We start from the raw sequence: 13,282 nt of genomic DNA, 5'->3' as shown, positions 1-13,282 counted from the left end.
CCTCAAAAGCTGAAATTATTCTGAGATGATTCAAAATTTGGGATAATAGAATGACTAAATGAGCACATTAGTTTTATGACTAATTCTATCAACGCTTCCTAATATATTATTAATTAATACAATTTTCCTTAGACAAAAATTATAAATTAAAAACAACATAACCTTGCATGCAAATAAGTGTCGGTGCGTTTGTCTTAATTGGATCTCAAAAATAACGTAAGTAGTAATTTTGTTTGCTTCCATTAAATAATGATGTACTACAAGTTGTAGCCTTATATACACAATGTTGGAATCTACTCCGAAATACTACAATACTATTTTGCACCGTTTGATTTTTTTAATAAGATCAAATTCATATAATTTGACCATATACTTGTACATTTTAATTATGTAGTATGTAACAACACTGAGGATGAAAATAAATTATCATATTGAATCTTGCTTGAATTATTTCTATGTGTATATTTAACATGTAATTACATGTCTTTTAAAGTTTTTATTAATTCTGTTCAAAGTATTTTAGATGATGAGCAACATGCAAAATGGTGCAAGATTAATATAGAATTTCCATAAGTAGCGCAAGATAGAGTTTTTCGAACAAGGGAAGATTGAAAAACTATTATCCTAGCAAATTTGGAGCATATTAATAAATCAAATTAACTACCTTAATTAGCAATGTGGATTTAGATATTTTGTTATTAGATCAGCTTATATAAGAGTAATTTAATTGAAGTCATGCATGCATTTACATACAAAAACTACTAAAATTATATGAATTTTTTTTCTAAAAGTCCAAATGTGAGTGAAGCCAATTGATCATGTAAGCCACAAAGTCCTTCCACCAATGTCAATCTGTACCAATATATGAGAGCTTGTTATATACACCGTACCGTACATTCATGTGTATTTTGTTCTCATTTTGATGATTGTTTTTTATTTAATCATCAAATGAAGATGAAACACTAAGGTTGGGTTAGTTGGGTGTACGGTACACCCGAGTGTATATAACAAATTCTACCATTATAGTATTATATATGATGTACTTAATATAAATGAATTTCATCTAATTAGAAAGTGGAAGTAAAAGCCTTTGTACATTATACATACATATTACAACATTGCGAGTTCAATTCTCATTCACCATATAGAAGGGTGGTGTATAGTATAGCAAGGAATATGTCAATCAACAGTAATTGTGAGAAGCTAGCATATAAACATAGACCATCACCATGAACTCCCAAAGATGATGCATAAATTAACATATAACCTAGAGGAAGTGGCACGTTACTTCCTATTTCTTAAGTTGCCCATCATAAGAATTGAGAGAATCAAGGACCTCTACCCCAACAACTGGCATTTCTCTATATTTTTTGGAAAAAAAAATGGAAAGTTCATTGTTCATAGACTCTTATTATACTATAATTATACATGTACTTAGTTATCATACAATCATACAAATGTAAAACTATTCTAGTAAGCTCTCAATTACTCCGTACTAGCTAAATCGTTGACTTTTGAATGTTCAACTTTCTCCCACAATTTTTTTTTTCTTCCCACAATCTTATATACCAATAATCTCATGATTTAAAATTATGTTTGAGAATAATATATTTTTGTAAGATATATCTTTAGAGGTCTAGAATTGGAAATAATGATTTGTTCATTTAAAGAATTATGAGGGTGTTTTGGCCAATAGGGATACCCAATAAAAGTGGGAGCAATCTTTATATATTGAATATTTTGATATGTGTCTATGCCTCTATTGTACACAATAATAATACAAATTCAGAAATTCTATATCAATTATTAGGTAAAGAATGCATGACATATTTAAATGAGCAAGTTGATTATTGATTATGTTATTATTAAACAAATGACGACGAAGAAAAATGGCTCATACTAATGTGATATTTTGACATTCTAAATTATAAACATGCATGTTTTATTTGGAATGAAGTTATTAAAAAAAATAAAAAAATTAAATCAAATAAAAGAAGTTATAAAAAATTAAAAATATATTCAAACTCATTGAGCCTTACAAATTAAATGCTATTAATATAAGCCACCTACCAAACATGTTGTTAAGATCCCCATAGACAAATAATAAGATCTTACCAAACATCTGGTATTCACAATTGGTGCATTTTTAGGTATTGCCCGTATATGTAAAAATGTATTAAGTAAGATCAGATTGACTTGAATAATCCCATCGACTAATACAAGAGCAGAATGATTATCGAAAATATAAAAATTATAAAGAAGGTAAATACAAGAGCCCTATTTCTATTTTGTATGCATTATTTATAATATACAAGTACATGAAGAAATTGTTAGGCCAAATCAACCAAACAAATCAAGTAGTCTCAAACATGGGGCCAAAGTATACATGAGCATGAAGCTACTCTTGCCTCAATTATTGAGTACATACCACACAGGGCACTGACATAATTAATGCTTGGTGTTTCAAGTTTAATTAATATGGAATACCAGTTTGATTTAGGCAAACTATCGATTGGGTATGTATTTTCCTTTTCTTTTCTAGGAGTTTAAGTGGCATCCCTCAAGGAATCAAGATGGAACAATCATAAGCCCTTATTTAAAATAAATAAATAAATAGATAATAAATAAAAAAAATAATAATAAAAAAAAAAAAAAAGAAAAAGGAAGAGGTCATAAAAGAAAGAAGAAAGAGGTTGTGACATCCTACAGATCCAATTCAATTATTTTGAATGTGGAAGGTTTGACACATTAAAAAGTATCAATGCGTGCTCTTTCTTGAGATTAATTATCCTATAGTTTTTTTTTAGAGAAGATTAATTATCCTATAGTTGAAGGTGACAATCTTTACGCTATCAAAACGACTATGGAAGATCCTCAGATAATTTACAACATAATTGTTAATGTTGACTGTTGAGAAAGGTATTAAGAAGTTAGAATAACACATTGTTTGAGAAGTAAATTACACAATAGATTCCATGACTAACTATGACCCTATTCACTCCACATTTCCTCAATCCCAACCAAAATGGAATTATAAATATTTATCGGATCTTCAAAATGTAAAAGAAGACTATCAAAAATGGTTATATAAACTCATAAAGCATTATTTATTTAATCATACATAAGTTCTAACCCAACAGTTTAATATTGAGGCATAGTCGCATAGAAGTATAGAACAATAAACAAACAAACAAATATGAACTGCAAATTTTGCTGTAATATCACCTTTCTCTTCCTCTTTTAGGCAAGGATATGATCAAAATACTAAAAACCTATGCCTCACTAGCCCAAGGAACACGAACTTGAGAGCGATTGGAGGTGTTCTCATGACTTTGCCCATTAAGCAGAGGGAGAAGAATGGAAACAAGAAGAAGAAAAGCACATAGAAACACAGCACATAACCCAAACCTGTGAAAAACTAGACTCATATCCATTTTGCTGCTTTTAACTCTCTCCCACGCAACATCTCCGAATGAAATGCCAAGCCCAGGGTCACCCATCTTCACCTCACTCCCAACCAAAATGGAGTTATTCACTCCCTGTACATTGTTATTTACATATACATTGATACTACAACTGTCAGGCAGCTCCTTCGGTTTGCTCTGACGTACATTCATCACTGCACCAACATTGCTTCCCTCCACATTAACGCGATCAAAGCTGACATGATCGCCCTCTTCTTGACTCATTATACTCTTGAGCAGTTTCTGTATGTCTTCGCTCAATTTGCCATCTACTTCCTTACAATGTTTGAAGCTCTTCATATTGTGTTTTTCTTTCCTTGTTTCGTTTGTCATTTATTTTACATACAAAATGGGAATTCTAGCTTCTCCTCAACATAAATGGGATGCTCCACTGTCCACTTTATTGCCATTACAAGGAAGCCAACATTCCCTAAGAATGACTTGATCAACACTCAATACATAAAGATTGAAAGTTGGAAGGCTATTTACACTCCTACAGACTACTCTGTATCCGCTTCCTAAAGATTGAAGCAGTTTTGCTACAATGATTTGCCCTTCATTGCCAAAGGATTTCTAAAGGTCGACGCAGGTTAATTTTCTAGACTTACCATCACTACGTATAAATCTAGAACGTAGTATGATCTCAATCTCCTTAGTCCTTACAGTGTATTGCAATGAATAAATTAGGATGAAACAAGAGTTAATGGACCGTTTTCGCTTGTTTTAAAATGGTATGGAATGGGGTGAAAGGATGGAAAGAAAGTTGAAGAGATCCAATTACCTTCTAGCAACCACATCTTCACAATGTTCAAAAGATTGAGAGGAAAATAAAGCAACTCCCTCCATCCTTCCCATCACTCAGTTATCTTCTGCTAATTTAACTCGTCGTATGATTTTTTTTTTTTTTTTGACAACAATTAAGGAAAAGCTACGCAGGGAAAAGAAAGAGAAGGGGAATTAAGAAGAAAATTGTGAAAGAACTTGTATTTTATCGTTGAATCTGACATTAGAAAGATGTAATTGAATAAACAGGCTACAGGCATGGAGGTGAAATCAGAGAAATTACACGAACAAGAAAAGAATTTTACTGCCACGAGACTTATCATTCATTTCGTACAAAGACTTTATTTAGGGCAAAGCTGGATCTCGTCACTATGCTCAAGTAACTGTGATGGACCGTGAAGGCCACGATGGACCCTGAATACTCTGACATAGGTATGGAACATGATACTCTTCATTTTGGATCAGAAGCATGGAGATCTAATGAGTTCCCAGATACAGTAGGAGTTGCATGTACAAGCGCCCACAGATCCAGTGAGTTTTTCAACCAAAAGCTGCCATTTGTTATAGTGTTCTAACACTCGAAAATAAAAAGTAAAGAACAAGGACAATGTAAAGCAGAGGGAACATCGGGCACAGGATTTTCTGAAGTAAAAGACAACTGTTCACCGATATAAATCAGCCTCAGCAATTCAAACTAGCAAAGGCTTCAAAAAATACAGATGATGAGAACATTTCTCAAGATTATACAACCCTGAATGACATAATAATCATGTTTATTATTTCTTCTTTGTTTCTTGACAGCAGGCATTTCAACCTTGATTAGACCTATAATGGCAACACTAAAGATGGTCAGCACTCAAAATTTGTACTGTCGCGCCGCCTACTATAACTAACAGAGGATCACATGAGAAGAAATGTTGACAAAGTAATGCCTGCGATACTCATTCAGCATACATGAAATTGTGAATGCATCACATACCTATTACAAAAATACCAGTAGGAACAAGAGCTTCCAGCAAGATTAATGAACTTGATCAGTAATATCATTGCCAAGTCTCAGGAGTAACTTTTTCACTGATTGTAGACCCAAATTGTGGCCCACCCTTCCGGTAACATGCCAGATACTCAACAGGATATCCTCTGAGCTTGTGTGGGGCAATATCAAGATCCGCAAACGTTAAAGCTGTGAAATCATTCAGACCAAACTTCAATATTGTGGACTTTGTGGTCACTAAAAATAACTGAAGGAGAATTGCTAGACCCTACACTAAAATTGAATATACTAACCCTTATCTGATACAACTGTATCTCCAGATTGGGCATGGATCTGATCCAGATTGAATATTGCTGGAGATGGTAAGGGAAATGGAACTTTGTTGATCAAGAGATCTCGAGGAGAGGAAATGACCTGCATTACAAAAAATTTGTCACTACCACAAAAGGCACAAGCAAATACTATGGAATTTTGCTAAGGCCCGTTCCTAGATATCTTTTACTTATATTTTAAAGAAACAACCATCTCATACAAGTAAAAACTAAGAATAAAGTAAGCTGCATTAATACATAGCAAACGATACTCCTCGAGCTTCATTCAAGACATACAGCTTACTCAAAATTTAAAAGAAACTCCTAATCCAGTATGTGTGGCAATGATGTATTGTCCCCCTCAAAACTATCAAAAGGTAGATATAGTCCATTCACTAGTACTTACAATGGGCCAAGATTCTGAGTACTATAACAAGGAAGCAAACATGCCATGGAATAATTGTTTACCTTTGCTATTGGCACAGGAATTTTCACATACCGAGGCCATTCACGAATTGTTTCAAACATAAGTTCTGCCTGTAAAAGACAAGACTTTGGTTAGAATCCAAGCAGTTGAATTTGTGAAGCACTACAAAGCTTCAATGTATTACCAATTCATGCACTGTATAGACATCTGGGCCTCCAAGTTCATAAATGTTTCCCATGCTAGAGCCATCATCTTTCAAAGATGCAACAATTGCACCAGCAACATCGATCACATAAACAGGCTGTATTCTGGAGAGCAACACGGGAAAAGCATTTAAAAAAAAGAAGAAAAAAAATGGCCAAATAACCCTCACCCCCTTCTCTCTTTTTTTTTTTATTTTTATTTTTATTTTTATTTTTTTTAACCAAAAAAGGAAAAAGGGGGAGGAGAGAATATTGCAACAAAACAAGTTCAAGATCAATTCTAGACATACTTATTTGATCCATCCCCAATAAGGGGAAGAAAGCTATACTTCTTCACAAACTGTGCCCAGGTATTAAGAATCCGATCCTCTGTACCAATCATAGTAGCAGGCCTCAATATAGTTGCCTGCAGATCATGTAAACATATGTTAATCCTGTTATTATGCAAAATGCTACCTACGTATTGTTTGCCATTCACCAAAAAGCAAATCCAAGCCAGTAATTGCAAGATGTGTAGAACATAGAAACTAGTGCCATAAGCATGAAAAAGGAAACACATCAAAATATAATAGATGTAGAATCTAGAAACTTTGTTATTATGACCTTTTGCATATTTGTTACATGAAAGAGAGAATCCAGACAAGACAATCTACAGCCCAGGATTAATACTAGTTTGATAGTTTCACACGAGTACCCAGCACTTTAAATAAGACTCATCATCAGAATTCAAAAGATTTTGCAAAATAGATTAGCTTCATTGACAGTAAGGCCTTAATTTACTATTGAGTAATACTCCGTACTAAAAAAACACACTGAAAGAGATAAATCAGACTTACTCCGGGCAGTTCTCTCAAAACAGCTTCCTCTGCTGCAGCCTTAGCTTTAAGCATCCTGGATTCAGAATTTGGAGATGCCCCAAGGCAAGAAACTTGAATAAATCTCGTAATGCCACCATGTTCCTTAGCAATCTGCAGAATAAAATATCTATTAGCACAAACAGAAGAGAAGCCATTGCATTCTTCATTTCTTAAGTACTTGTTAAACTTTCATTTAGAGACATACTGACATAATTTACAGACATGTAAACATAAAAGTTCGTCCTTGGGAGCATAGCAAAATGTCAAAGCATAGAGCTCATGCATTTGAGTATAAGAGTTATAGCATAAGATTTCAGGAGGGACACACTGGAATAAATCATGAGAGAGCTCAGTAATAGAGCTCCCAGCCACATAGTTAGGACTGGAGTTTAATTGGGGTCATCCAAACACAATAATTAAAAGGGCACATCATGTTTTGTTTCAACCTAGTGTCCAATTTACAGCCTGGCTTTCCCATTAGGTTCTTATTCCCCTCCAAGAAATAAGCAGATTCACGAAGCCCATTGACTTCCTAATTAAAAACGCGGGGATGGGTGAGTACAATGGCTTTAGTAATCGCTACTCCCTCCATTTCCTAATGTTAATCCAATTTAGAATCTTTTGACTATATAAAATTAGAGGGAGTATCATAATTGTAAGTTATTTTTTGGGATATAATTTATAAGGCACACCCAGTTCATCTGCCAGATTAACGGTACCTCGTTAATCTGGGAGTATTACTGGCTTTTCATTTGGAAGTCAGGGGTACATGCGTAAATTGGTACATACTTCTTTGGATGACTATATAACAGCATTGAACAACTATAACTGCCGTTTGCTGCATTCTTCTTCTTCCTTCATTCTTCTTCTTCCTCAATCTTCTTCTTCCCTCCCCAATCTCCACCAACACAACCAATCTCCGAAAAACGAAAACCCTATGAAAAAGGGAGTAATTAAGGGTATGGTGAACCCCTGAAGCCTATGTTACTCGAACTCTTTCATGTACCTCACGAGTCTGTGTCGACACGACACGTGTCGGACACCGACACTTGGACACTTCATTTTTAACTAAAAACACAACCTTTTCAAGAAAATGAGCGAGTCCGATGCTTGGACACCCGTGTTTAATTTGACACTTCATCCGAGTCCAAGTAACATAACCTGAAGAGTAGGGTTGCATTCGTCCTCCATTAAAATCCTCCATTGAAGCTAATTTTGAGCTTCAATTTTCTACCCCAAAGTTCAAATCTGGTTTCTCTCTCCTAACCCATGGATGGTAAATTTGTGGAATGGATGTTAACGGACGAAGTTAACTTCCGTTATTTACTATATTGCTGTCATTGTCATACACATGCAAGTTGAGTAAAGTAAACTGCCAACTAAGCAATAATATGAATAAAATAAAGAATAGTACAATTATATTTACAAATTTTCCACCAAGATTAACAATATTTGTTTATCTTGGTGATAAACTTGAATTTTCTCATAATTTAGTAATTATTTTATAATTTAAGCAAATGTGATTATCTGTGCACGCTAGATTTAGGAAAGGGAGGCTTACAAACATGTTCTACATGATTTAACTATTTTTTCAATCCTTGAAAGAATGGGTTTACTTTGTAAATGAAGGGGGTTCATTTTCGTTGTTAGTCAACAAGCAGCCAACAGGTCTCTTTACAAGATCTTATGGGTTGCGCTAGAGCCAAGGTGCTTCTCTTCTTTTCATTCTTGTGATGAAGTCTTTAAGTTGAAATAGGTAAAATGGATCTATATGCATTATAAAATTAAAAATCTCAACAGCTCATTTTTATCCATCTATTCATTGTTGATACTCAAATATGTAGCCAACTTGACTAGAACTTGAGTTTTTTGAGATGCAGTCCCCTACTCCCCTGATTCATCTAGCAATGCTAAGCTTGGTCAAATTACAAAAGTGTAAATTCTATGTTTCCAGCTAAAGAACTGTTAGCTGTTTTCTTGGTGTAGGCTGGAGGTATTTTCATCAACTTATTTAGTCTTTCACCACCTGCTTCTCAAGTGCAGAATTCAATTATTAAGAGTCATTAAAGACTTCCAAGTTTTGTAAATTAAAACAAATTCTCAAGTCATGCAAGGGTAATCAACCCTGATAATTTACAGTATGCCTGTTTACTTTATGATCAAGTTTATCATCCGACTAGTGTAGCACCGAAGCTAAAATTTCTACAGGGATTTCATTGAATTAACTACTTAACTGGCACAGAGTGTGTATCCCAAGCATGCTATTGGCCTCAATCTTGAGATTTGTTTAGGCTCTAGTAAGTTTTTCATACATTTATTTCATATCACCAGCCCATCAGTACATAAATTAACAATATTCACCATCTCAGCTTTAAATAAACACATAATTGAAACTTGAACTTGTGAATTATTCATTGAAGTTCACAAATAAACAGTTATGTGCAGGTGTAACTAGTTCAAAGTCTGGACATTATTTGGAATAACTTTACACCAAATGAACAAGTCAGCCTAAGCCAAAGTTAAGCCAGAATTTTAATGTAAAAAATGAAGCTCATCCATCAAAATTTGAAATTCAACTTGAAATGCCTTGATAAGACAGGCAATTCATGTAAAACAACCAAAGTTAATGATTTGAAGAACAATCAATTGTCATTCCTATAATAAGCTGGAGGACATTTTTGACCTCAATGCTTACTACGCCCTCAAGGACGAGGGTCTATTCTTCTTGCCCTTAGTCCGCTTTTGTAAATGGATCATAAGCCTTTTTGTGTCACTATTATGTAATTATTACTTTTCAGCAACCCCCCCCCCCCCCAAAAAAAAAAAAAAAAAAAAAAAAAAAAAAAAAAAAAAAAACAATTGACTGTACAATGTACGTAGTGCAGAATGTGTAAATAGATAACCAACCTGAGCAAGCTGTTCAGCCATGTGGTGATTGACCTCCTCAAAGCTGTAATTTCTTGTTTCGTATTCCCTCCCTGCCAAGATTTATGTAATTAGAATAAGAAAACCCAGCATTTCAAAATAGCATTTGAAAGGGGAAAAAAGAGAGAGAGAGAGAACAGTACCAATAAGATTGATAACAACATTAGCCTTTGCCATCACTGCTTTGATTGAGCTTTCATCTCTTGGATCATACTTCATAGGTACAATCTGAAAAGAATAGCATGCATCAGGGGGCCCACTTTAAATTGCAATTGCAACAAATACTCAAACCTCAATATAGAAACTTACCTGCCCAAGATCACCCATCAATTTGAGATGACGAGGAGAATCCTCAGAACCTCGAAAAGGAACCAAAACTTGACTCCCCATTTTAGCTGCAGTAAACTAGGAAGTTGTCAGAACATGAACCGTATACTGAAAAGGGAAACAGGAGAGAGAGGATCCTTTCTAACGTTCAAAAGATGGTAAAAAAGGCTAGGACAAACCAATGCCCAAACCTAGGGAGACCAGCGAGTATAAAGCTGGAGTTTTTAGAACTTATTTTGTATTCCAAGGTGATGTCAACCCTCATCACCTGTGATACCATACCCATCAAATACAATAGGTGGCTCATGACCCATGGTGAGGATATTAAATTCAGTAGCCATATCACCAAAACCAATTCAAAAATTGGACACTTTTAACCATGCTTCCTTATCTTGAGGTTAAAATTTTCCATATTTGATTTCTCATACAAGTCTAATGCCTATTATTTGAGTTGAAGCATCATAGTTCAAAAATGTATATGGCATATAATTTTAAAAGGATACCACTAGAACAATTAAAACCAATAGTTTGTGAAAGTTTTGTAACTTGACTCACCAAGTTGCTGTACAAGGTAACGTCCTAGAAAGCCAGTTGATCCAAAAACTGTTGCAACAATGCCACTGCAAGACACAACATGAACAAATTTACACAGAGATCCTAACTTGCTTAGCTAAGCTGAACAATTCAAACTTCTTGATATATGGCAACTAATAAGAGCATACACCTTGGTAACTTCCACAGGAATGGAAAATCAGCCATTTGAATAAGCAGCTTTTGGTTTCAAGAATGTAGAAAGAAAAAAACGAAATACTACAGATTTCAGTCAAGCGCCTACAAGATAGCCTTGGTGATTTGATAAGCAGCCATGCGACCCTTCAAAAGGTGAGATCTGTGCATTTTGCATAGCGTTCTCTAATATTCTTCTCCCTTCTCTACATTAGTTTCTCGTGTTGTCATCAACTCATTTCTCTCTTTTACTAAAAGAAACTTAATGCATATTAATATTAAGTGCACAAGGAGCTATGTAAACCAGAATCATGGCGAAGATAGACATATTAAGCATCTAGCTTACAATTATTCTCATATCTGCTTGTAGAGGCCTTTAAAACTATAGCAAAAGGAGGAATTGTCCTGAAATACTATCTCATAAAACCATAAAGGCCTTAAGTTTCAGTCTTCTTTCAGGAGATCCATACCAAGAGAGTGATGGACTCGTAAAACTGTAAGCAAACTATCCATTATAAATGGATAAGTCAAAAGGTTTCCTAATTGTCTAACTGGACTTCTTAGTCAGAATAGTGCATTAGCGCAATTACTTCAATACCTAATGAGCTTCAAGAGCAGCTCATGTCTGATAGAAACATATACAGGTAGTATTTCAAAAAACTACATTCCAAAACTTCAATTATACCCTAACGGATCTCCTAGTGTTCAAGCTTCTTTCTCACCCTTTCTCAAAACCCCTTTCATTTAATAGAAGAATAAGCTTAAAGTTGAATGATCAAAGAGCAAGAAACCGAAATTCGATAAATTCCATGAAGCAAGTATAAAGCATTCGAGCAGAGTCTGAACATTCATGCAAGGCAAGTCTACAAACCCAAATATCTCACAATGTGACAAAGCATAAATCCAAAAACTAGTACTAAATTCATTATATAATAAACTAGTTGACACCAAGCAGCTGAAGACAAGTTACTGATGGCCAAATGCTTAATCTTAGTTTAGCCAAAAGGCATCAAAAACACTAAAAGTTACTCTGTATTAATAGCCAACACCTCATTGAGCTCAAAAATCACCATCCATCCTTAAAGTTACAACAAGACTTTCTAGTTCACTTTCTCTTAAACATCATTTCCAGAAACATTCACCTCCAAATCTCTAATAGCACTCTGAAGCTCAGCTTAAAGATATTAGTCTAAAGGCACCAAACTTCTAAACTTAAGAGAAAGAATATAACAAAAAACCTACCACCTTTTACTCACTGTTTCACCTTGCCTTTTGTCAATTAGCAACTATATTAAGTTACTTATGCTAAGAAACTTCAGAATAGTCATTTTCCGGCTTTACACTAATCAATCATAAACTATTAATCGCCTTTTCTTCATCAGACCCGGAGAGCAGAAGCAGGTTATTGGCAAACTAGCCAATTCTTTTCCAATCAAAAAACAGAATCCAACAATGTTTGATTGTCAACAATACACAACCTAACAAAAATACCACAACAGATCACTTCCTAATAATTCACCACCTCCGAAACCCGATTAATTTCTCAACTCAAACAGGTTCTTTCTCAAGGCATTAATTTATATAACCTCAAAATACAAAATGAAATGCTTACAAATTAGAGAAGCTACATTTTCAACAGATGAATTCATACAAATAGCAGTTTCAATTAGTTGATAAAATTCAATAAATTTAAGATAAAGCTGTTATAAATTTACCTAACAGATGATCTTCCACCAGTTCCCTTTCTGACTAAGGGCCCACCACCTTTAGTGGCGACAGTAGATCCATACCTCGATTGATCAGCAGCATAACCTAAATCCCACATAATCAACAATCATCATTTCAAAAACAAACAATGCGAAATTGAATCCAAAAAAACCCTAGAAATGTTAAAAATTTGCAATACCCAGAAAAATTGGGAATGAGAAAATGTAAGAGGAGAGAGAAAGAGAGATTACGAGGATCAGAAAGAGGGTAAAGAGACTTGAAAGATGAAATTGAAGGAGAAGTCTTGAAAGATTGGTGGGATAATCGCCTGGAAATCGACTGCATTTTGTCTCCGATGAGAGGAGAGAGAAAGAGGAAGATGAAGAGGGTTTGCAGCTGATGCAATTAACTGGGCGCAGTGCGGAGGAATAGAGGTGGGGAGAGAGGAAAAGGGGGTGGTTGCTCGTTTGAGTGGATATTGGAGGGTGGGGGATCCGATCATGGGAGCAAAGTCGAGCCCATATTGGGTTCGTGTCCGAGGTGGTAAATGAATTGTTT

General features: G+C 34.7%; 1 protein-coding gene across 1 annotated transcript; it reads right to left on the bottom strand.

Annotated features, from left to right (window-relative positions):
• Positions 1-4,857: 4,857 nt before the first annotated feature.
• On the bottom strand, positions 4,858-13,167 carry LOC145616619 (NADH dehydrogenase [ubiquinone] 1 alpha subcomplex subunit 9, mitochondrial-like). The gene is made up of 13 exons (XM_081671372.1): positions 12,976-13,167; positions 12,733-12,829; positions 10,847-10,911; positions 10,274-10,359; positions 10,108-10,192; positions 9,947-10,017; positions 7,019-7,150; positions 6,473-6,588; positions 6,164-6,287; positions 6,021-6,089; positions 5,535-5,655; positions 5,227-5,430; positions 4,858-5,072 (listed from the first exon to the last, which is right to left on the bottom strand). The coding sequence occupies exons 1-12, from the start codon at positions 13,067-13,069 to the stop codon at positions 5,291-5,293; spliced, it is 1,200 nt and encodes a 399-aa protein (XP_081527498.1). The 5' UTR covers positions 13,070-13,167; the 3' UTR covers positions 4,858-5,072; positions 5,227-5,290.
• Positions 13,168-13,282: the final 115 nt, after the last annotated feature.

Source organism: Chenopodium album, chromosome 26, assembly GCF_948465745.1.
Source record: "Chenopodium album chromosome 26, dcCheAlbu1.1, whole genome shotgun sequence".
Lineage (NCBI taxonomy): Eukaryota > Viridiplantae > Streptophyta > Magnoliopsida > Caryophyllales > Amaranthaceae > Chenopodium > Chenopodium album.
The sequence above is the reverse complement of the archived record's forward strand: the minus strand, read 5'-3'. Positions and strand labels throughout refer to the sequence as shown.

Bases quoted from the DNA above. Each gene is read 5' to 3' on its own strand.
- LOC145616619 (XM_081671372.1), bottom strand. From the start codon at position 13,069: ATGCAGTCGATTTCCAGGCGATTATCCCACCAATCTTTCAAGACTTCT. The intron at 10,360-10,846 runs GTGAGTCAAGTT...AGTTTACTGCAG, and splicing joins TTACCTTGTACAGCAACTTG to CTAAAATGGGGAGTCAAGTT. The intron at 5,656-6,020 runs GTAAACAATTAT...TTTGTAATGCAG, and splicing joins TTCCTGTGCCAATAGCAAAG to GTCATTTCCTCTCCTCGAGA.